Source organism: Plasmodium malariae (assembly GCF_900090045.1).
Source record: "Plasmodium malariae genome assembly, chromosome: 13".
In the NCBI taxonomy this organism is placed as follows: domain Eukaryota; phylum Apicomplexa; class Aconoidasida; order Haemosporida; family Plasmodiidae; genus Plasmodium; species Plasmodium malariae.
The window spans coordinates 1,891,775-1,917,359 of record NC_041787.1 but is presented as its reverse complement, the minus strand read 5'-3'; the positions used below and the strand labels follow the sequence as shown (position 1 = coordinate 1,917,359).

The 25,585-nt window shown below is 26.7% G+C and overlaps 8 protein-coding genes across 8 annotated transcripts; 6 read left to right on the top strand and 2 right to left on the bottom strand.

Annotated features, from left to right (window-relative positions):
- Window positions 1–433: 433 nt before the first annotated feature.
- Window positions 434–3,618, top strand: PmUG01_13046900 (conserved Plasmodium protein, unknown function; the record flags this gene model as incomplete). The annotated part of the gene is made up of 2 exons (XM_029007469.1): window positions 434–473; window positions 755–3,618. 2 exons carry the CDS (start codon window positions 434–436, stop codon window positions 3,616–3,618), a joined length of 2,904 nt encoding a protein of 967 aa, XP_028863854.1.
- A 1,007-nt stretch (window positions 3,619–4,625) lies between these two features.
- On the top strand, window positions 4,626–6,389 carry PmUG01_13046800 (GTP-binding protein, putative; the record flags this gene model as incomplete). The annotated part of the gene is made up of 1 exon (XM_029007468.1): window positions 4,626–6,389. The coding sequence occupies one exon, from the start codon at window positions 4,626–4,628 to the stop codon at window positions 6,387–6,389; it is 1,764 nt and encodes a 587-aa protein (XP_028863853.1).
- Window positions 6,390–6,998: 609 nt separating this feature from the next.
- PmUG01_13046700 (conserved Plasmodium protein, unknown function) lies at window positions 6,999–8,777 on the top strand (the record flags this gene model as incomplete). The annotated part of the gene is made up of 1 exon (XM_029007464.1): window positions 6,999–8,777. One exon carries the CDS (start codon window positions 6,999–7,001, stop codon window positions 8,775–8,777), a length of 1,779 nt encoding a protein of 592 aa, XP_028863852.1.
- Window positions 8,778–9,233: 456 nt separating this feature from the next.
- Window positions 9,234–10,583, bottom strand: PmUG01_13046600 (conserved Plasmodium protein, unknown function; the record flags this gene model as incomplete). The annotated part of the gene is made up of 1 exon (XM_029007463.1): window positions 9,234–10,583. One exon carries the CDS (start codon window positions 10,581–10,583, stop codon window positions 9,234–9,236), a length of 1,350 nt encoding a protein of 449 aa, XP_028863851.1.
- A 1,524-nt stretch (window positions 10,584–12,107) lies between these two features.
- Window positions 12,108–13,097, top strand: PmUG01_13046500 (p1/s1 nuclease, putative; the record flags this gene model as incomplete). Its single annotated transcript, XM_029007462.1, has 1 exon — window positions 12,108–13,097. The coding sequence occupies one exon, from the start codon at window positions 12,108–12,110 to the stop codon at window positions 13,095–13,097; it is 990 nt and encodes a 329-aa protein (XP_028863850.1).
- A 1,912-nt stretch (window positions 13,098–15,009) lies between these two features.
- Window positions 15,010–15,990, top strand: PmUG01_13046400 (p1/s1 nuclease, putative; the record flags this gene model as incomplete). Its single annotated transcript, XM_029007461.1, has 1 exon — window positions 15,010–15,990. The coding sequence occupies one exon, from the start codon at window positions 15,010–15,012 to the stop codon at window positions 15,988–15,990; it is 981 nt and encodes a 326-aa protein (XP_028863849.1).
- Window positions 15,991–17,757: 1,767 nt separating this feature from the next.
- Window positions 17,758–20,901, top strand: PmUG01_13046300 (conserved Plasmodium protein, unknown function; the record flags this gene model as incomplete). Its single annotated transcript, XM_029007460.1, has 1 exon — window positions 17,758–20,901. One exon carries the CDS (start codon window positions 17,758–17,760, stop codon window positions 20,899–20,901), a length of 3,144 nt encoding a protein of 1,047 aa, XP_028863848.1.
- A 671-nt stretch (window positions 20,902–21,572) lies between these two features.
- Window positions 21,573–24,459, bottom strand: PmUG01_13046200 (conserved Plasmodium protein, unknown function; the record flags this gene model as incomplete). Its single annotated transcript, XM_029007459.1, has 3 exons — window positions 21,573–21,867; window positions 22,040–24,020; window positions 24,321–24,459. The coding sequence occupies 3 exons, from the start codon at window positions 24,457–24,459 to the stop codon at window positions 21,573–21,575; spliced, it is 2,415 nt and encodes an 804-aa protein (XP_028863847.1).
- Window positions 24,460–25,585: the final 1,126 nt, after the last annotated feature.

The following is a 25,585-nucleotide window of genomic DNA, read 5'->3' as shown; positions in this document are numbered from 1 at the left end:
TTATAAAAAAAAATTCGAAGCTGTTATTTCGTTATAAGGTTCTTTCATCTGCTTATTTTTTAGGACCTTGTTTTTCCAACATTTAAAAAATTCATTCGTTATTTTTTTCTCCCGTAATCTTATATTTAACTTTCGCAAGATCCATACAAATAATATATTAAATAAATAAATTTAAACCTTTTAGTTGTAAAAGAAAAAAAAAATTTTAGCTGTTCATATGAAAAATAATATATACAATAAGAAAATAATGTAAGAAAGAAGCAAATTCCGCACCATAGTGTAAAATTTATACCTTTATAATATATAATTATTATAGTATTACAAAAAACTTTTATGTCATTATTTATTATTATGTAGAATAATTAGAAGTTCTTGTTTCTTAATTCTATAAAATAAAGTATCTTATTACTGTTTAGTAATTTCAGGATATATTATGTTTGTTTTAGCAAAAATACCATTATCCATGAAGAGCGGTAAAAAAAAAAAAAAAAATACAAATAAATACATATACATATATGTAAATACATAAACATATATATAAATACCCATCCATATAAATACATATACATACATATATATACGTACGTATATATGGGCATATTTCTGGCTCAACCAAAATATTAGCTAACGTTTCCTCTAATTTTTATCTTTATTTTCTTCTTTGACTCTATGCAATATGTTGACTCCATCTTTTCAATTACTGAATTATTTTATCGCTTCCTTATATTACTTTTTTGTCGTCGTATTATCACAGGTAGTGCTTTAAACAGAAAAGATCAAAGAAAATTGGCAAGAAAACAGAAAAAACAAAAAAGGCTGCTTTTTTCAAAGAAAAAAAGAATTTTTAAAAAGCAAAACAGTTCTTTTGAAAGGATAAATCATACTACAAAGGGGAATCTAAAGAAACGGAGTTTAGACGAAGACGCAAAATGGGAAAGGAAGGGAAAGGGAGTACAATACAGTAGGAAAAAGTTAAATGTTAAACCAAAAGAACAAACATTATCACTACATAATGACAAGAAATATGATATATATGCCGAACAGGAAAAAGATGATTTATTATTATTATACTTATCGAAAAAGTTGAAGCTTAACAGTAATAGAAATAATAATAAAAATAATGAAGAAAAACTTTTTAAAGATTTAGAAAAAGATGGATTTGACTCAAATTTGTTAAAATTAACGGATGTAATATTTAGCGAATTTCAGAAAAATTATAAAAACAAAGACGAGACGAAAAAAAAAGACAAAAATAGTGGTAAACAAAAAGATATATTGTTACGTGGGACAAAAAACAATCAGGAAAACTCAGCTTCGGGTGAAGGTGATGTAACTAATGATATAGTTAGCTCAGTAATAAGGGGCAATACAGAAATAAAGGAAAAACTTATTAGTAAGAAAAGGAAAAAGGAAGGAGGAGCGAATCAAGTAAGAGAAATATACGATGATGAAGAAGCAAAAGATGAGAAAAAAAGAAAAAAAAAAGGCAAAGCTAAAGCCGCATCAAAAGGTAAAACTAAATGTACGGACAAAGTAAAGCAAAAACTAGGAGAAATGGGCATTTCAAAGGGGGTGAGAAATAAAGAAATGGAAATCATAAAAAATTCAAATGATAAACAGGTTAAAAAAGGAACACATGAAAAAAGGAAAGAAATTGTGAAAATAGAAAAACAGAAAAAGAAAGAATTATACCCCTATTCTGAGGAAGTGAAAAAAATGGATAAATTTCTTATAATTTCTCTGAATAAAACATCAGAATTTAATATAAAATGTATTATACAAGATATTTGTAAATATTTTCATGAGTTAAAAGATTTGAAGTTAAAAGTTACATTTAACGAAGTTTTAATAAAAATTATATCAAATCATTTTAAAAATGTAAATATTACTGATACACATATATGTATATGTGTAATAATCATATGTATTTTAAATAGTCTGATATACCAAAATTTGATGAAGGACTTTTTTAATACATTAACAGGTATTTTTAAATATTACTATGAGAATAATATAACTTTGATGAAGAAAATTGAGAGAGAAAATGAATTTAATAGTAACAACCCAAATATTCTCCATAGGGGAAAAAATGATACAGATACAGCAGTTTTAAATTTAAACGAATTGTATAAAAGGGGTGCTAATCCAGAATACTTGACTCATGAGAAGGAGAAAAATAAAATGGAAAATAGCATAACTAGTAAAGAGGAATATGAGAAATACGAAAATTTGAAAATTATTTTTAGAAATGTACTGAAATGTATTAGCATGTTTTATGCATTAAATTATTTAGATTTTGATTGTATAACTGATGTAATTAATATATTGTGTGAACAGATGAGTGTTAACAATGTAGACAATATTATTATCATATTAAAGATTTGCGGTATGAAACTGGAGAGCGATGATATTTCTCATCTAAATTACGTTACAGAGTACTTAAAAAAGCAAATTGACCTCTATGTGACTAATAATAATATATATATCGAAAGAAGTAAACTTAGATTTTTGATTAAAGATATAGATGATTTAAAAAGGGGAAAAATGAAATTTTACTTTTTAAATAAGTTTGAGTTCCTTTTTAGTGTTTTAAAAGAATTTGAGTGTAAATATAACTTTAAAAGGAAGGTTTTGTCTTTCCCATTCCTAAACGTTTTCAAAAGAGCTAAATTCAGCAGGGGAATCGGGAGCAGCGATATGAAGGAAAAACAACATACGCCGCAACAGAAGATGAAGAAGAAGAGGGAAAACAAAATTGAAAAGCAAGATCATCTAAATAAAGTAGAGAGCCCCCTCGATGTTAAAGATGATAAGACAACTAATCTAAAGAATGTTGAAGCACTTGCCATAGAAGGAAAATTTCACAAACTAAACTATTTAATGGTTGCGGACGAAGAGTATTTCAACCAATCGTATTTTAATAAATTGTTAAAAAAATATAAAATTCAAGGTATCTTACCAAAAAAGATATTTTTAATTATTAAAAATAGTTTAGATGTAGATGAATGTGTTCATAATTTATCTCTAATTTTAAAAGAAAAGAAAAATATTCCTTATGTTATTCAAACAGTAATTCAAACGCTCTTATATGACAACAAATTCAAAGTTGCCTATGCAAGAATATTAAGTAGTATTTCTAATTTTAAAAATAGGGTATTTTTATTTAGCCTAAAAACTATTTTCATTAATTATGTTAAAAATATTAATAATTATGATTTAAAAAAGGTCCTTTTTTTAAGCAAATTATTTATTTATTTATTAAAAGAAAAGTTATTAAATTTTCAAATTTTTAAATTCATTCAAATTGATGAGGAAGAAAAAGTAAAGACTATACAAGAACAAAATTATTTCAACACCTCTTTTTTTTTTAAAACAATTTTTATACTAATTTCGCTGGACGATAATTTTGACGACAGAACCTCCAATAATGAGTTGTGGAATCATATTTTTGAATGTATACTAAACAAAGGGATAAATTCTTCTATAACATATTCCTTTAAAGGAATTATTAACAAATACATATTTGATGAGGTAGAAAACATACTGTGCGTGTACCCAAATTTTCAAATAGAATATATTCAAAAATTTTACAATTTTTTAGAGAAGCAGAAAAAATAATCTTATTCATTTTGTTAAAATGTCTTTTATTTTATTTTATTTTTATTTTTTTTTCGTTAAAGTAGAAAACCATTGTAGGTTCTCCTTACTTTGAGTATATAGTGTTTCAGTTACGTAATACATAATATCTTATCTATTTTTTACGTTATTTGTGTTCTTTTTTTTTTTTTTTTTATCAAATCAATTTAAGTGAAATATTTATAATTTTTTTTTTTTTTTTTTGTTACACTTTTTTTATAACTTTTCTTTTGTTGGTATTAACAAATCATCGTGTCACATTTATGACACATTTTATGATCTATTTTATTTTTCAAACTTCTAAATTTAAAAGCATACAAAAAAAAAGAAGAAAAAAAAAAAAGAAGCGGTTATTTAGTTTTTTTGTATACACACGTGCGTATTTATATCTGCGGACGTATATATGCATGTTAGTTACCTTGAAATATTTACCCATATAGTAATGACACGAATTTCTTTAGTTTTACCTTTTCCTTTCTTTTTTTTTTCCAGCTTCTAAGTTGATTATATTTAATTTTTCATTTGTTCCTATATTTCTTCTAAAAAGGTGGCTTAGGCTTTTTTAAATGCCGCACGTGTTCATCTCTGTGTAGAGAATCCAAGGGAGAATAACTTCGTTTTATACTCAGATTCGGAAGTATTATTAGAATGTTTGAAATGAAGAAACTTACCTTTTACTTGCAATTTTGAATAAAAACACCACAAATTTGTATGTTTGCATGTATATATATATATATATATATATATATATATATATATATATATATAAATGTATAAATTCATACATTTGGGTAAATGCATACATTTGGGTAAATGCATACATTTGGGTAAATGCATACATTTGGGTAAATGCATACATTTGGGTAAAAATATACATTTGGGTAAAAGCATATATTTGTATAAATGCATACATAACAATCATAGTTTAAACTACCCTCAATTCTATGCATTAAAAAAAGGAACGTTCAATTTTCACGTTCAGAAAAAATATGCTTAGAGGTATAATCTTGTTTCTCTTAATGGTATACCACGAAGATGTTATTATAAAAAGTATTCCTTGTAAAACTTTAAAGGAAAATGCTATGTTTTTGAATGGTTCAAGATGCAGAGAGTTTGAAGAACGAAAAACCAAGAAAAAGAACTATTTGGAGTGCATTAAAAAGATGATAAAGAAGAATCAGTTTCATGACAGGTGTATAATAAATGTGAAAAGTGGAAATGGAGGTGATGGTATATGTTGTTTTACAACATTTTCTCAAAAGAAGAATAAGAAGTATGCATCAGGAGGAAGAGGAGGAAAAGGAGGAGATATATATTTAATTGGTAATAAAAAAATTGATAATTTTTTAAGTGTTAAATTAAAATCTTTTTATTATGCTGGGAATGGAGGTAAAGGATGTAACAATAATCAAAATGGAGAATGTGGAAAAGATGAATATATACATATACCAATAAATACAATTATATATGATGAGGACAAAAATTTTATTGATTTTATTTACATAAATTGTCAAAAGGTCTTAGTGGCAAAGGGGGGAAAAGGAGGAAAGGGAAACTATTCCTATAGAACGAAAAGCTTGAGAATACCTTTTGTTTGTCAATATGGAGAAAAAACAAAAGAAAAAAAGTTATTTTTGAAAAAAATATTTTTTACAGACTTTGGTATTATTGGCTATCCTAATGTAGGTAAAAGTACACTATTAAATAAAATTACAAATGCAAATGTAAAAATAGCAAATTATAGTTATACATCGAAATTTCCAAATTTTGGAATTTTTAAATGTGAAAAGGGAAGTACACAAGAGGTAGGACGTACTTCGGGGGGGCCAGATGATGAGACCGTGGAACAGGTGCAGAGCACACAATCGGATATGAGTAATAGACCAGATAACGAGTATGACATTCTCGAAGAAGAATTTAGGGACGAAGTAGTGTGTGAAATGGGGGAAAACGAGAATGATTCAGTAAGCAATAATAATGGTTGGGGTGATAATACTGGTTGGGGTGATAATACTGGTTGGGACGATAATGATGGCACTTTACGAACGGCTGAAAAAAGCAACTACACAGTGATTGACTTTCCAGGAATAATAAAAAATTTAGATAAAAAAGAATCAAACATTTCTTTCAAGTACTTGGAGCATTTAAAATATAGTAAAATATTAATCTACATGTTTGACATAAATAGTAATACTATAATTGAAACTTATGAAAATATAAAAAACGTTCTAGTCCAATACCATAGCATCTTTAAAACTAAGAAGGAAGTTGTGGTTTTAAATAAAATTGATATATATAATAATAAAGATAAGGAAAATATAAATTCGCTAATAAATTATGTAAGGGAAAATATAAACATCGATAAAATATTTTGCATATCTGCGCTAACAGGAGAGAATGTTATAGAGGCGATTAATGAAATGACTCTATACATTGATGATGAAAATACAGTAAATGAATTTATAAAAACTTTACCAAAACCAATGGATATTGAGAAAATAGAAGATAGCGATAATTTTCGTCCATCTGAGTATGAAATTCATAAATATGATGAACATATTTTTATAATAAAAGGAAAATATATAGAAAATCAGGCAAATATTTTCAATTTTTCGAAGTGTGATAGTTCAAAAGTATTTAGAAAAATACTAGATGATTTAAACATAAACACAAAGCTAAAAAATGTTGGAGCAAGGGATGGCGATAAAATTATTATAAGCAACTATTCGTTCGATTTCATTCTCGAGTACTGAGGAAGCCTTTTACTTATGGGAAACCTAAAAGTGCTCCGTGGTTTAATAAATGTAATAATAGCGCATATTTTTACGGTATTATTTTACTGTTCTGATATTTTTTCATATTTTTTGAAGATTCATTTTTGATATGTAATATATGCTATGTGGCATGTAGCAGCTTGCGTAATTTTGCCTTTTAAGGAACGACGAAAAAATTGCTGACCAATGAGTGAACGTTTTTTTGTCAATTTTACCTGTCATTCGTGCTTCATTTTACTTGTCATTCGTGCTTCATTTTACTTATCATTCGTGCTTTATTTTACTTATCATTCGTGCTTCATTTTACTTGTCATTCGTGCTTCATTTTACTTATCATTCGTGCTTTATTTTACTTATCATTCGTGCTTCATTTTACTTGTCATTCTTGCTTCCTTTTACTTGTCGTTATTCGTTTTTGTTTTGTTTTTCCCATTTTTTTGTTTTTAACTTCCACCCCATTTTTGCGTATTATAAGCGCAGAAACACCTCAAATATACAATCTTTCAAAATGTGTACATTTTCGAAAGGCTTAATTTTTTTTGTGATATCCCTTCACCTGCACAGTTGATACAATTTTTTCCTTCTGAAATGATCAAAAAACTAAAAATTAAAAAGGGGGGCAATTTCAAATCACAGCCTCACAAAAGGAGCCCAAAATGGGGGATGAAAAAGAGTAATCATAGCTACTACTTTGAAAGTAACTCCAAATTAATGCATGATCGAAATATACATAAAAATAATTTTATTAATTTTGAAGAATTAAGTAAGAAGTATCCTTTTTTAAATATATTTTTGCACAAAAGTAAAAATGGGAAATTAATATACGATTTTGAGAAATCTGTAGCCGTTTATTTTTTAAGTAAAGCTATACTGAAAGAGTACTACTCCATAAATTTTTACATGCCATATTATAATATTGATAGTGTTGATGGAATTGATGCATTATTTGATAGTATTTCATTATTATATCATAACACTATTCAAAATTTTGTTTTTGTAAACACGAACGAACTAATTAATAACTACAAAGAAGTTATATTAAATGCTTATAATGAACACAATGATAAGTTATTAAAATTAGATTATAAAAATGATGAATATGTAATAAATGAACCATGTGATGAGTTAAAATATGAGGACACAAAATCACATAACGAATTTACGGGGAAAAAATTTTTATGCCCATGTATTCCTGGAAGAGTTAATTACATTCATTACTTAGCAGATCTTACTAGCTTAAATACTATCTCAGAAGAAGAGAGCGCAAAAAATTTTGAACGTTGCGAACATTTTGAACAATGCAAACATTACGAACGCTTAAACATAATAAACAGTTTTGTAGGTAGCGAACATACAATGACTTCTGAAGTACTACATGGTAATATAATAAAAGTCTTAGATATAGGAGTCGGGGCGAATTGTATCTACCCGCTTTTGGGTAATAGTGTTTATAACTGGTCCTTTATTGGTGTTGACATTAATTTAGATTCTTTAAAATATGGTTATATAAATATTTTGTTAAATAATAAAGAAAAGGATATAATACTGAAATATCAAAAAGATAAGAAGAAATTATTTGTAAACGTAGTTAACGATACAGATTTGTTTTTTTTCTCCATGTGCAACCCACCGTACCACAGTTTTTTAGAACAAGTTAACAGAAACCCTTTCAGAAATTTAGAAGCAAATGTGGATGAAGTTGTCTATTTTGACAATGAAGAATATATTTCCCTTAATGAAGATACTTCAAAAGAAGTAGTTAATAATAATATTAAGCTTGGTACCTTATATAGTAAAGAAGAAGAAAGCATTGTTGAATATAATAAAACCTGTTCTAGTGCCAACGCAAGCGGTACTACTATAGAACGGTGTGAAGAAGTGTATTATAAGCATTTTAACAAAAATGCACTTTCTAATGAGTTCGAAAAGGAAGGTGAACACATGAACGGAAACGAAGTAAAGAGCCATAAAAATTTAGGAGGAGAATACAGTTTTATTATAAATATGATTATCGAAAGTAAGCTTTATTTTTACAATATAATATGGTTTACAACGTTAGTCTCAAAATTTAAAAATGTTAAATTAATAAAAAAGGAAATAATCAGATCAATGAGATTATATAACATGTATAAAAAAAATCAGGTAGATTTTCTGACTACTATTATAAAAAATAATATACATTTTGAGAATATTTTTTTTTTTAGAAATGTGAAAAAACCATCTTTTCAAATGCATATATGCCAATATAGAATTTTTGAATCTCATACTAGCAGAATAACAAGATGGATAATTTGCTGGTCATACTACACTGAAGAACATATCCATTTTTTAATAAAGTTATTTCGTGAAAAAAATTTTCATGTCTGAAAGTGAAAGAAGTAAAATAAACACTATTAGGAGCAGTAGTAGCGGTATTAGTAGTGGCAGCGATTTTAATTAATGTTTATGATAATAAACGTGCAGTTACACTTCAAACAGATATAAAAGAGAACATGAAGAAATACGGAAAGAAATAACAAAATAGGGAAAAACAAAATAAATTAAATAAAAAAATACGTATAATTCATTTGAAGCAAATGTAAAACGCTTATTTAAGCGTTAATTGTTATGTAGGCTTTTAGGGAAGAAGGAGGTAGAGCGGAAACGGGCACACGCCCTAAATAAACGGAGCGCATATATACATAAAACATAAATAAATAAATGAATAAATATATACCTGTGTGTAATTCACGTATGATTATGTACTGATATATATATATATATATGTATTTGTATTTTTGTGCAGTCAGAGGGGCGTATATTACTCAAATGAATACGTTTTCTTCAAGAAATGTTCACTAGAATTTTGAAAAAGGAAAGAATATCTAAGTTATTAGCTTTTTCATATTGCCTTAAGGAGCTTTGTATGGAACATTCTATATCATCATATTCATTAGAATCCATAGAGACATTTTTGATACATGTTACACTTATATTTATGGTGTTACTGGAGTAGGAAATTTCCTTTACTTTAAAATTGGCATTGTTTATGGAATCAAAAATATAGTTTTCTATTTGTCTAGTCCATTCAAAATTTTGAGCATCGTTTGAAAATTTTTCATTTAAGTGTCCTATTAATACAGACTTTTTAATTATTTCATTGAGTGTTTCATTATTTAATTCTTTAAATAAAATATTTTCTCTTAAAATAGAGAGACAATAATTATTCATGTCACATATTTTTTCGCCCATTTGTTTTATTATTTCACTAAATTTTACTTTTTTCCCTAAAAAAAGGAGTATAACTTCTCTAATAATTTCTTTATATTCTTTACTTACTTTTTTAAAATTAATAATATTACCTATTTTTGAACTATCATTATTCATAAAAGTACCAAATAATTCTTCATTCTGTGCTTCTTGATTCTGTGCTTTATTTTTTATTTGTTCTAAAGTTAAATTCTGATTAATCAAAGTTGAGACACTGTTTTCATTTTTTTTTATTAAGCGTAAAACATCTTTTTCTTTTAAATTTAACTCTACCATTAACTTTTTAAAAGAAGCACAATTTATAAGTTCTTTACTTTTTGCTGGAGTTAGTTCGCTAACTAATGTATTATCTTCATGTGCCTTGAATTGATTCAACAAATTAAAGTTTTCATCTTCTAATTCGTTTGAAGTGTCACTTCTCGTATTTTGTGTTTCATTTTCCTTGATGTTATTTAATAAATCCTTATTTATTATTTTACTTTCCTTCTTTTTACACTTTTCCTCTTCCTTTTCCCCTTTTTCATCTTTTGCTTTTTCTATTTCTTTTTCCTGTTCTTTTTTAATTTTTTTCCTTTTTCTTTTTTTTTTTTTTTTCTTTAATCCTTTCTCGCTATCACCCATTTTTCCACGAAGATCTTTGCCAGTGTTTTCATCATCCATTCTCCCATTTTTATTTTCCCCTAAAAAAAGGTCTTTTTTTTTCTCTCTCTCCAAATTAGTGTTGTTATTATTATCACCTATCAACAAGTCATGCTTACATCTTAACTTTAAACTGTGTCCTTTTAAGAATTTATTCCTTTTTAATATAATCGTTGTATTTAATTTTTTCCTCAATTTTGGTTCATCCTTCGACATATATATTTTCAAAAAATTGACAACTTCTACTTTTCTTCTTACACTAATACGGGTATATTTGTAAGACATATTTTTAGAAATTCTTGGAATAATACCATCAGTACGTACATATTTATGTACATGTATATTACCTATTATCAACTTATTATCATTTGGTGAATGTTTACTTCCAATCAAATGACATTTATAATATTTAAATGTGTTCGTTATTATAATATGCATAATAAAATTATAAAAAAGCAAACATATTAATTTCATTTTTGTCAAATAACTGATTTAGGTCTGTATGTAATGTAATGTCCTTAAATATCTTTTTTTTTTCCTTCTCCATCGTAATGTTTACTTTTTTTTGTCTCTTATTAACATTTCAAAAGTAATATATACAGATTTGCATCTATTATACTATGACATATCCTATATATGATCATTTCTTTAATTTGCTTTTATGCTCGATTCCCCCGGGAGCTTTGCATATTTAATTTGTTCTTTTAATATCATGTTTATGTAGGTGCTTCTGCAACGAATTATTCTTATTATTTCTTTCTCTTCCATCCTTTCTTTCTTCCTTTTGTTTATTCTTTTTTTATTTTTGTCATTCATATATTTTTGAAGTTCTAAGAATCATGTTTAATAATTTTTTTTTTTTTTTTTTTGTATCTTTCTTTCTAGTGTACACAATTTTTCATTCTTAAAAAAGATAAAAATATATTTTTTTACATTTCTATGATTATTTCATATGGCTACTTCTTTATTTATTTATTGATGAATGTATAAAATGCAAAATCATTTACATTTTCTCAATTTTAAAAATATGCACATTTATAGTGTCCTCAGGTTATATATTATACTACATGTTTGTATTAGTATTCATTGTACAAACGTAGCACATTATTACATTACTCTAACCCTGAAAGCGCAAAGTTTATGACGAGTATAATACCATTTGTCGGTTATATTATTCAAATACTTAAACACTTGCTTATTTACCTATCTATTATTATTGTTATTATTACAATTTTCATATTTTGCCTTCAATCTTTTATAAAACAATCTGCTCACAACAAGATAATAAATTTTTATTTTCTCATTCTTATGGTAACTACAAAGAGTATTTTAACTCCACTGAATTTTTTAAGGTGTTACAAAGTAGGCATCTTTTTAAACATCTTCCTCAATTATTTAGTTTAAAATTTTTGTTTATTAGAGCTGGATATTAATTCATGTATTATCATGCTCATAAACATCATGTATACACACTTATATATAATATAAATGTATACGTGTACATATACATACATACAAGTATATCCTTATATTTGCACATTTCAAGTGCTGTTAAAACCTTAAGAATTTTTTCTCAAATGCAGGAAAAAATTAAACTTTCTTTTTTTTTTTACTGTTTGAGACATCTCACAGTTCGTTCCTAATTTTTAATTTTACTATATCACAGCTTATTAAAAAAGCGAACGCACATACGCATAGATATACCTATATATACGTATGTGTAAATGTGTGTGTGCATATATATATATGTACGCACGTGTATGCCTCTGTATCCACATCTTAACCCGGGGCAATTATAACTCGACGCCAATGAATAAGGAGACAGTTTGTTACTTGCTATTTTTTCTTATATTTGCTAAAAGAATTACATGCTGGTCGGATGAAGGGCATATGCTATCAACTGCCATTGCATATGAAGGACTGACTAAAGAAGAGAAGCTAATTTTAGAAAAAATTTTTAAGAATTACAAAGAGGATAAAGATTTTAATGATCCTATATACGCCTCTATATGGGCTGATCATATAAAACCCTTTGATATTCATTATCCTAATAATATAAGAAGATCAGGAGGTATAGACTTAATGAATAAATGGCATTATATTGATACACCTTATAACCCACTCAATGTTCGTATAAATATATTTCAAGAATATTATTATAAGAATACAGACAATGCATTAACAGTATTAAAACGCATTTTTAAGTTGTTAAAAAGTATAAAAAGAAAAGAAAATTTCGGTACTTTTTTTTCGTATAATTTTAATTTAAGGTATTTTATTCATATTTTTGGTGATATTCATCAACCATTACATGTTATAACTTTTTATAATAATAATTTCATAAATGGAGATAATGGAGGAAGAGACATTAATATATTATATAAAAATAAAGTAGAGAATTTGCATTATTTATGTGATTGTGTTTTTCACTCAAGAAGAAAGAAATGGCCAACAGTAACACCAAAAGAAGTAATAAAAGAAGCAAAATCTTTAATGAACCTATATCCTCCTGAGTATTTTGGAAATAGATTAAAAAATGATTTAAATGAATATGAATATCTTGATTTTATAATAAGTGATAGTTATAATAAATGCGTTCATAGTATCTATTATAATTTCCCACATGAAACATTAAATAAAAATACTTCATATGATGTAACAAATTTTTTTGTCGTTAATTTAAAGAAAACTTTGAACGAACAAATTGTGTTAGGTGGATATAGATTAACACATTATTTAAAAGTTATCATTGCTAATATTCCCCCAGATCTTGTTAATACAAATAAATATATGAAGTGAAAGAAAACTTGCTTACGCATGATGGTTTTTTTTTTTTTTTTTTTTTTTTTCTTTTTATCCTTATCTCTATTTCGATTTTGCACCTTTCATTTGGTGCATTAATAATTTTATGTAGGTTTACTCATTGTACTTCATTAATGTATCATTTTTTATGTGAAAAAATAATTTTATTTATTTCCCCAATTTTTCTGCTTATAAATGTTTTACCATTTGTGTAGGTATGTATAATATATATAACATAAAAAAAAATATATATATATATATGTACGTTTATATGCATATATCGACCCGTTTTATTTTGGTGGTATACGTTAGATTTTCGTTCATCACTTGCATAACGTTTAAGTAGCTTTGTTGTGGAACGTGCATACATATGCACGCACCTTATATAATATATGTAAACAGTCGGTTACATAGAGGCATACATTTATTTATTTATAACTGAGTTAAAGTTGGAAGTAGAACAAAATCATAATTTCCAGAAATAACATAAATTGTATCTGTAAATATTTTTTTTTGTTTTACTCAATATTTTGCCTGTTCATTTATATATATGTGTGTTCTCTGCCTTCCTCCGTTTCGGATATTTCTAAAAATTGTTATCCCGTTTTAATTGCTCTATTTTGAAATGAAAGTTGCAAATTATTACTTTAAAAAAAAAAATAAAATAAAAAATAAAAATGCAGCATTCGTGTAGTCGTATATTCAAAAAATTAAATACTTGAAGGAATTTTTCCTAATTATAATCTTAATACCACATTTCGGTGAAGTAATTTTTAAATCGGGTATAAAGATCAAAAAGTAAAACGTCCGGAAAAAATACATGTGCCAACACCATTTAGATTTATGTGCGCCTCTATGCATGGATACATGATTAAACATTTGCACATATGCACAAAAGTGTGTATACAAAATATTATGAAATGTAAAATTTTTCCTCTGGAAATGCAAGATTTATTCTTTTTGGAAATGTAAAAGAGAGTGCACAAGTTTTTTTTTATGTATCACATCTAAAATTTGGTGCACGTATGAACACTTTTTAATGAATATATTTTAAGTGAGAAAACATATTTTTCTGAGATGTTCTTTGGACTTTGGTGCACTCGCTATTTTTCGTGTTCATCGATTTTACTAACTACACTATTATATAGATATTTTTGTTTCAATCGATTTTGTTTTTTCTCCTGGTTATTATTTATAAAAATATTTTTTAATTTAATTATTTTATTTTTTTTCATAAATATAATTTAATTTTTTTTCCATTTAAAATTATAAAATACATACGTGTCTTTGTATAAATGAATTATTAGAATATATTTAAAATTTTAACAAATATTATGAATTTAAAACAAGAATAAACTTTTTTTTTTGTAAAATTTCATTAATACAAAAAATTGTACATTGATGTTTGAATATTTGCGTATTTACACATTACTACTTTTGAACATTTTGTATCATTATACATACAAACATATGAATATATGCGTGAATAATATATATTTTTAAAGACATGTGAAAAATGCTTCTTCTTTTTTTTATATGAATCATAAGGTGTTTTAAGATATAACAGTTCTAATGATAATTTTTTTTTTTTTTTTTCCATAAATAATACGTTTTAAATTTAAACTCCTTCAAAACAATTTTCACAGTGTGCCCCATATATATACATACATCTATTTATGCGTATACATTAATGCATTTGTCTGTTTAAAAGTTTATATTAAGTTTGATCGTTTAGATTGAAGTACAATTTTTGAGTGACGGCAGCTGTATTGCACAGTTGAATTTCTATTTTTTAAAATTTAACTTTCTAGTTCTAAAGGTGTTCCAAACCCCTTTTAAAGTGAAAAATATATATACGTGTGTGCATATATATATGCATATATACCCCGTCCGCGTAAACGCTTAATCAATGTTTTGTGTAAGAATCATGATTAGGTTAGTGTTGCTTTATGGAATACTTTTTATTAAAAGTATAGCTGGCTGGTCAGATGAGCCTCACATGATAATAAGTCAAATTGCGTATGATATTTTAACTCCTCATCACCAGAGCATTCTTGATAGAATTTTTGAGAAAAGTTATGATGACAAATTGAGAAGTCCAATAAAGGGTGCAGTATGGCCAGATGCTATAAAACCAATAGATCCCAGAAGAGCTCCTTATCAATTCAGTGTTAGAAGAAATGAAATTTTAGATATTTTTAACGACTGGCATTATGTTAAGGAGCCATATAATCCTACCGGTATATATTTAAGTCCTTATGATATGTATGCACATAAAGGAAAAAATACTGCTTCTGGTATAACAAAACATATCTATAAAACTTTAGTAGGTGTTGGAAGAAGGAATCTCACAGGAACATATTATTCTTATAATTTTTATTTAAGATTTTTCATTCATGTATTTGGTGATATTCATCAACCATTACATACAATAAACTTCTTTAATTCACATCTAACAAGTGGTGATAAGGGAGGAAACCTTATCACTGTAACTTTTGGAAAACTTGTAGGAAATATACATTATTTATGTGACAATGTTTTTAACTCAAGAAAAAAGAAATGGTTTAATTCTACTCCACAAGATATAAAGAAGTTAGCAGATAAATTAACGACAACTTATCCACGTACTTTATTTCCAAGACAGTTAAGAATTCCAAGTGATAAAGTATCATACATAGATGAAATAGTAAGCGAATCGCACCGTTTAGCCATTGATTATGTTTATAGACAATTACCAGCCCCCATTTTAACTAAATGTAGGCAATTTCCAATCCCTAAACATTTTATAACCCAATTAAAAAAGATCTTGAACAAACAAATTGCTATAGCTGGTTATAGATTAGCAGAGTACTTAAAGGACATACTTGACAACGTTCCCAGTGATTTGTAAAAATGATCTAAAGAGAATATGAATGCACAGTATACGCATAAATACATATATGTATATATATTTTATCAAATTTGAAATATGTAAATGGGGTCGTTTTATACACCATATGGTATACTTTCATGACATGTGTAAAATTAAAACTATTAATATGATCTGCATTTTTTACTTCTAATTTTTGCATGTGTTTAATTCTTTTAAAGTTCTACATCCTTATTATCTCACATTAATATAATTTCATAAATGTTTTTTTTTTTTTTTTTTTTTTTTGATTTTACGACCCCCCAAAAAAAAAATTTTTTTTTTTTTTTTTTTTGTATTCTTATTGCTTTGCTATTATCTTTTTTTGTGTGTGTTTTTTTTGTTATGTGTTCTTGCTTTGTGTTTTTGTGTTTTTAATTTTGTTTTTGTTTTTCATATAGACTTTCAATTTTAGAAGGCACGTAAACACATTTCTTTAAAAATTTTTAATAATTCTAACCGGTTTCTTATAAAATATTTCGAAAATAGTCCGAAATGGGGTTAAAAAAAATAAGTGTAAAATTTTTGTGCTACACACGTTTATATGTGTATCCATATGTATTATATATATTTATAATTAATAATGCTCCGTATGTCCTAATAATGTTTTTACTTCCTTTTTATGATGCTTTGAGCTTCTAACGTTTGGAGGACGCAGGAGAATAAATTTATCAGCGAAAGTTATTTTAGCTAATGTTACAAACATAAGCAGGAAAAGTAAAAAAAAAAAAAAAAAAAAATGTAAATGAAATAAACAAGATATAATAATATTACGATGTAACATTATTATGACATAATATTCTTATAATATTATAATAATAAAAAACAATAATTAGATTATCCCATGGTTAGATATATTATTATTAACATATAATATGTTTACTGCATTTACTCCAGTTTGTAGCATTTAAATTAAATGATTTTTATTCTCCCATTTTTTTCATAAAAATTAATAAAAAAAAAAAAATTTGATTTGTTATTCTGAAATGTTAGAGTAAAGAAAAGTTAAAGCATATATATATTATCCTTGTAAGCATTAAATAATATATATACACATAGAAATATATGTAACTTTCATTATGCATAATATTAAGTAATACTTTCACTTGAACGATAGCCCCATTTCTAAAACTGAAATAACTAATCATTTGAACGTTTTTAATAAAACGAATATTTCTTAAATTATTATAGAATAAATACATCAATATAGAAAAAAATATGTATATTAAAAATATATAACTTTCACTCTCGAAGGGGTGCTAAGGGATGCAAAAAAAAAAAACTATTATATATATTTGTATATATAAATACATCAGTACGTCAATACGTCAATACGTCAATTCATACATACACATATATATAAATATATATGGGTACGTATTTATTCATATATGTATACATGTGTACACGCGTACGTGTGCTCGCACATAACAAGTAACAAAATTTGCAAGCGATCATTATCGTGTGAAAAATAGATCTTTATATATAAAAAGGAAAAAGACGAGGAGAAAAACATTTTAAAAAGCAGATGACACAAAAAAAAAAATGACTATTCCTTGTGAGAAGTGGTTTTTGATTTAAAAAGAAGAATACAGTTCCAATAAAAAAAAAAAATAAAGTGATACATAGGTATGTATGAATATGTATCTATATGTATACGTTTATGCGTATGTTTTGTAAAATAAAAATTTTTCAAAGTTTATACACGCATACTTATGTGTCGCTTTTTCCCCTTTCACATTTTTCAAAATGAACGTATTAAAGCAAATTGACGAGTGTTTTATGAATTACACAAAAATATATGGCAATGAGGAAATTGACTCCTACTGGGATGAAGGTATTGTAGTCAATAAATACATAAAACTTGGAAATAATCGAAAAAAGAATGAAGCAGAAAAGAACGAAGGGGGTCATAATGTAGAGATAAAGCACGTAGAGGCGAAAGAAGTAGTAATGAATCAAGTGGTGAAGAACGAAATGGGAAAAAGCGGAGCGCGGGAAAATTGCGTACACACGAAGGAGGGGGATCAGTGTAGTTTCGCTGAGGAACCTTCCTTTGTAGAAGAATCAATGAATTGTAATGAAAAAAAGGGTACCAAGTCAAATTTAAATGAGAAATATTGTTGTACGAATGAGTTAACTTCGAAAAAGGACTCGCATGGGATGAATGTTAAAAAAAAAAAGGAAAATTTATTTGTTTGTAGCGACTTAGTAGAAAGATGTTTGTGTATAAATACCATTGAGAATTTAGAAGAACTAAAAGATGCCACTTTAGTTAGGTGGACCTGTATGGTTCAGCAAATTATTTCACCAGAAAGTTATTTAGGAATTTATAAATTAAGAAATAAAATAAATGGAGAGCTTATATTAAAGAGCTCAAAATATAAAGACTATATTGATACGGATGATAACTGGGAAATAATAGAAGATAATGGCAAAAAACATATAGGGGAATATTACGAATTAAATTTTGAAAAATGTTATAGAGAAGAAGATGCCAAATTGAATAAAGAAGTAGAAGAAGGAGCAATAAATCAGAAGGCATGCGAGAATATGCAGAATGCAGAGAACAAAAAGACAGACGTAAATATTAATGATAATCAAAAGAAAGAAGATTATCTAAAAAAAGATTATGCTTTCCAAGATTATAATGATACCTATTTTTATGAAAACGATAATAATTTTAAAAAATACTGGAAGAGGTATTTATTTTTAGGTACTAATATTCCAGGTAGTAAAAGCTCTTGGTGCAAAGAATTGTATGAGTATTCTTCGTATCATAGTAATTGTGAAAATTTTTTAAAAAATAAAAACGATTTCGTAAAAATTGAAAATGCTACAAATACTGAGAATATTGCGAATATTGAATGTATTTCTAATTATAATACCTGCTCAAATTCTTCTACTGATATTTCTAGTTGCCTGCACAGTAATAATTGTAGTCGCAATAGTAGTAATTACAGCGGTGCTCATAACATAAATCTGTTACAGGAAAAATATATTTGTAGCAGTGAAATGTGCAATTTGGAAGAAGGCATAAATACACATTGTAAAGAAACTAAAGAAATTATCTTAAATAGTAGTACACAAAGTAGGGAGGAAGAACCAGAAGAAGGCGATTTTACGTGTAAAAGGAATAAAATTAGATGTATTCTAAAAATATACGATGATAATAGCCAATACAACGGAACAAATGAAAAAGATTTCTTAAAACTGAATGATGTAATTGAAGTGATCGGAATATACCGTAAACGTCAAATTAAGGATTATGATGATTGTAAAAAGAATTTCAATTTTTATTTTTATTATGACCAAAACTTTTTAAAGTATCCTTGTATTCACGTATTCCAATATACGAAGATTAACTATTTCAACCCGATAAATAATTGTATATTATTTACTAATGAACTCTCAAATATTCTAGAAAAAGGTCCATTTAAAACCGTCAGTGAGCTAAGGAAACACCTGCTCATCTATATTTCCACTTCCTTATTTCATGATTTGTTGGTTTCTCATTACTTTTTCTTCTATTTATGTGGTAGTTATATAAAAAATAATAAGTTAAAGTTGGGGAAAATTAGTTTAAACCTTTTTAACATATCATCAAATGAGGGATCAGATGTATCGCCAACGGGATTATCAGCTCACCCTAGAACTAAGGAAACAACTGATGAACCAACTGATTTGAAAAATGATCAGAATAATCAATTTTCGCAAACTACTACAAAAGAGAAGATAATTGAGAAAGAACTAAATGAAAAACTTAATAATCCGGAACGTGCGAAAAAGGTGTATTGTTCCCAAATAAATGAAAGCAAATTACATGCAGAAGAATTTAAGAGCGAACAAAATAATTCTTCTTTTGACAGCTCAAGAAAATTGAACAAAATGAACAAAATGAACGAAATGTACAAAATGAACGAAATGAACGAAATGAACGAAATGTACAAAATGAACAAAATGAACAAAATGAACAAAATGAACAAAATGAACAAAATGAACAAAATGAACAAAATGATTAAAAGCTTAGTTCCCCTCCATAGATACATCCCCCTTTTTCTAAACAAACTAAGCAACGAATATTTAGTATCAGTCATGAATCATCGTAATGGTGAGTTAAAAAAAGGAAAACTTCAATTAGCAAATAATACTTATGTAGTATTTGATGAATGTGTGTTAGATGCTGGTAAGCTGAACCACATTAGTAAAAAGAATTTTCACTGTATAGAAAGATTAGTCACGTCTCAAGAAATTCCTCATATATTTAACACAGATATTACTTTCGAAACTCAGTTTAACATATTAATTTTGTCAAAAAAGAAGTCCATGTTTTCAAATTACGTTGATATAACTATTCCTATATATCACAAAAAAAAGATGGAAAAACTAAATGAAAATAAAAGTAACCATTATTCTAGTAGGGACTCGTATGGAAAGGAAAAGAATAATTTAAGCAAAGAAAATATTGGAAAAAATGAAAATGATACAAAAAATATAATTAGAGATAATAAAAATAGTGAACATGTGTACAATTATGAAGGACACTCGAATAGCACCTTTTCAACTGAATTTATTAACACTTATGAGGATTACAAACCAAGTGAAAGTGAACTAATTCAATTTAGGAGATACATAAATTATATATTATTAAAAAATGATTCTGCAAAAATTCATGAGGACATGACAAATTACATTACTGATTCTTTTGTTGCCCTTAGACAGAAAAGTAAAGACATAAACCAATTCGTTTTAAATTCTTGGATATGCATGTCTAGAATTTTAGCCTTTTCAGAGGGTTGCAATGAAATAAATAAAGACCATTGGAATTACATAATGAAACTGGAAAGTGAAAGAAGATTAAGGCTCAGTCATTTAAGCAAAATTTATATTTAACTTCTTTTTCGATCTCATTTTCGTTTGCATTCTCTTTTGCCATTTTAAGACTAGCTTACTACTTGTATTTTATGTGTGAATATATATTTTTTTAAAATATATTTAAAATATCTCGTTTGCATTTGGAGCAAAAACGTTGTATAACAGGGGACTTACAAAAGCGGGCACATTCATGTGCACACTCTGAAACATGCATGGAGATATGAAAATTGGCATATTTGCATGCGTACATACAAATGTGTACATGCGTACATACAAATGTGTACATGCTTACATACAAATATATCCATGCTTAAGTACAAATATGTATATGCGTACATACGAATATGTCTGTGCATGTATATATATATGTATATACGTTTATTTAATTGCGTGTATTTATATACGTCATCTTAAGCTTCTTCATTTTTAAGTATTCCCGCATTATGCGGTATAAATATTTGACTAGAGGTGCTTGTCCACTTATCATCTTGTCAAATATTGCATAATCTTTTATGTTATTTCAACTTGGAGATATCATAAGTTTTAATTAGCTTTTAAGTTTTTCCCATGCCTTATCCCCTTTTTTACATTTTAAAACATAACAAAATGCAGTATACTTTGTATAATGAAGAGTCATTATGATTTTTTTTTTTTTTTTTTAACTGTTTATATAAGAAAAATAGTGGTAACTACTCAATTACCACAAAGAACAAGTTATTTAAATATAAATAACTGCTAAATTTATTTTTTATTAAACTTTTTAAATATTGTATATCTTTTGTTTCATCTACTAGTAAATCAGTAATCAGGAAGAAGTTAAGATTGCATTTCTGTTGGAATTCATTTTTATTTAAGTTGTTATATTCACCCATCCAGGAATGATTAGTAGGATCTTTGTATGAATTATTAAAATCGAAGTACAGAGGTGTAAAAATTTCTTCAGGATGCTTGTTCTCTGAGCTACCAAAATAGTTCTCTAAAGCCCTGCAGAAAAAGCATATGACGCACGTACATTTGTATGTATATATATCAGCAGTTTTTCAAATGCGAAGGCACATCCATTAGTGATACATTAACGGTGTTCTACTAAGCATTAATAGCGTACTACTACACATTAGCGGTGTGCTGATATGTTTTGTGCCCCTAATTTTATTACCAATAATCGGGTATCTTGCAATTTCGTAGGAGTAATTCGCTAGCTAACTTTTCATGTTTATTTATGATGTTTCTCATATTTAAGCTAATTATGAATGGATATTTCATCATCAAAGATTTTTTTATCTTTCTCTTTATCATATATGTGCAGGATAAATTACAGCTGGTTAATTTATGCAAAAAATTAATGTCTATTTTTATTTTTTCTATTTCATTTTCAATTTGTTTATTAATATTAGTTGAGTAATCATTTTGTTCACCATTAGTGTCATTTATGTCTATGCGTTTAGAGTTCGTTTGTCTGTGGGGGATTAATCCTTCTTGTGTATCTTCTTCTTCTACATCCTTAAGTATTTCATGTTTTTTCGGCACTTTGCTTTTTTTGAGAATATATTCTTCTTTTTTATCCTTACTCAAATTTATATTATTGTCATTATTTTCTGTCCCACTGGACATTATGGAGTAATCACTACCACTGTCTTCAGGTTCCACATAAATATTTAAGTATTTGTTAATTAAATTGTGTATTTCATTTCTTTTAATTTCTTCTGAATTGAAGCAATTATTATGGTTCTCCTCACTATTATTATGATAATCACTTGTGTTAGTATTATTATTACTACTTTCTGAACATGTTTTACGACTCTTTTCACCCTTTGAGGAATTTGATTTACTCGTACTTTTTATGTACTCCTTTAACATACTTCCACTAGTACCTTCTTTACTTTCGTTTTCATTCAAAGCAATATGATTCGATATGAGCTCATTATAATTATTTATATCCTTATCAACACGTCTATCCATTTTCATACGTGAACTTCTAGAAATGAATGATAAACTGGAGAAACTAGAGGAGTCTGAAGTGGCATTTGTGTCAGATGCACTTGAAAAGTTAAGTGCGTTAGAAACACTACAATGGTTGTCCTCTTGAAACTCTTCAGAATTACTAGAATGATTAGAATCAATAAAATTGCTGTTCTCATTTTGGATTTTTGCATTAGTTAGTTGGTCATCAAAGTCTGAGCGAGTAGAGTTTTCGGATAAAGAAGAATTATACTTATTGAACCTTGACTTCAAACATGCTTTTCCCTCTTTTTTAATCTCTTCCTTTCTATCTTCTTTTTTTTCGCAAACATTATTTTCAGAATCATCAAAAAGTAAATGCTGCAACTTCATATCGCTTATTAATTCAGCGGAGCTACAGTAATAACTTAAAAATATAAGTTTAGACAAATTAAAATTGGTATATTTCTCCGTAAACTTTTTAGAGCACATAATGAAGGGGATTTTGTTAAAACTGTATTTAATTATATGAGCAATTTTTTTCAAATTAATTTTTAAAAAATCAAAAGGTAGTAAAATTAAATCTATACCATCACCTCCATTATTATTACTATTACAACTGCCATTACTACTGCTATTACTGTTGCTATTTCTAGAAATTATATTCGTGTTTACCATTGTAGTTTTACTACTCCTTCTTTCCAACTCAAATACGTCAACCCATTCACCATAAGAATTCATAAACTTGTTATTATAAAACGCACCATCGAATGTAAAACTCCTATTCCTATACATTCCTTTACCATTCATAGAATTATTAAGCCAATTACCTTCATAAGTAGAACCGCTATTCTTCCATTTAAAATAACCCCAACCATTTCTTAAATTATTTTCATAGTAACCAAAATATATATTTTTGTTTAAAAATATGTTAAGTCCTAAACCACTTTTTTTGCCATTATTCCAGTTACCGATAAATTTATTTACTAATATTTCTTCATTGGAAATGTTTTTGCTTAGAGTTATTAAAATTCCATACCCATCTTTTATATTTTTATTACTTATCTTTTTCTTTTTCTTATCTGTCTTTTCTTGATTATTTGATGCGTATTCTTTTGTTTCAGTTTTTTTGATATCTTTGCTTTTTTTATTTCGTCCTTCGCACTCGTTTTCTTTTCCCCCGCAATCTTCGTTCTCTCCTGCAGGTACCACAAAAAATAAAGCAATATGCGCGAGCATACATATATATATATATATATATATGTATGCGCGTGATTTCGAATCAAGTAATTAATTTTACTTATAATTTTTTCTATGCTATCAATGTTTTAGCGTTTTTTTTAAAACGTGCAATTAGCTATTTTTTAATAGATTACTATGAATTACTAAAAAATACTAGAAATTTAATGTTAAGAAAATTATATATTTTTTTTTTCCATTGTGTGTTAAAACAAATTATCAGATGATTCACACAATGCATTATAGAGTATATTGTGTACTTGTGGTTTGCCCAATATAGATATAGCTAGAGGATTTATAACATTTTACATTTTTATAATTAAATATATTTAAAAATTCTTCTTCTTCGTTGATTATAAAATGTAGGGGATCCTTTTGATTCCAAGTATTTTCCCTCATTTATATTTTTCTTAAAAATAAGGGCAATTTTTTAAATTACATAAAGGTATAGGGGAAAGGGGGGGGAAATAGAACTTACGTATGCTTTTGTTGGTAAAACTATGCTGTTTTTGTGGGTAAAATTATGCGATTTTTATGCGGAAAACTATACTATTTTTGTGAATAAAACTACGCACTTTTTACTATGAAACAATTTGCAAATATTTACTAACAAAAAAAATGCGTTACCATTTTCCTCTTTTTTTTCCTTTCGCATGATAAATTTGCCTTATTTTAAATATAAGATTGTAAAAAATGGAAAGGTATTATAAATAATACTAGTAGACAAAAAAGTCATCACAAGTATTTTTTGTCTAATAAGAGATGGTACATGTATGTACATAATTGTACGTGTATAACGTATTTGTATGGGTATAAACATATTTGTATGCGTACATATTTGTAAATGTATAAACATATTCGTGTATGTATTAAACATGTATATACTCGTATAACATATTTATATATGTATATTCATATGTATATGTATGTGTGAATACATTTAATTAGCACTTGTTAGAAATGCCTCCCCATTTTGAAAAATAAATAAAAGAAAAATTGTGTCTGCTTTTTCGTGTGGCATTTGCATTTTCGCTAAAATAAGTCTTAAAGGCAAAGGGTAAATGGAACATTTTCTTTAACTTTTTCTTTTTATTTGTGTATTTCTGGACAAATATATATAGGAATGAATTATATTGCACAAAAGGAAAGGAAAAACTGTGGAATTTATACACAGTAAATATATGAGGTAATGTATATATAAGGATATGTACACAATAGGTACACATAAATTAAACAAAACTGATTGCCCATGAAAATTTTCCAAAAAAAATTAAAAAAACAACACTTATGTGGGTTAAAATATTTAGGCATAATTATTATACTATTTGTAAGCACATTATACACACACGTGAGGATAAATTTTCGCTCACATACCTAAAAATAATATAGTAAATTTTATAACATCCTTATAAATTTCATAATAAACTACGCTTAAAAAAAAAGGGTACTATATAACTTAATTACATTTATATTACAAAATAATATATATATATATTTTTTTTTTATTATGCTAAAGTATTACATC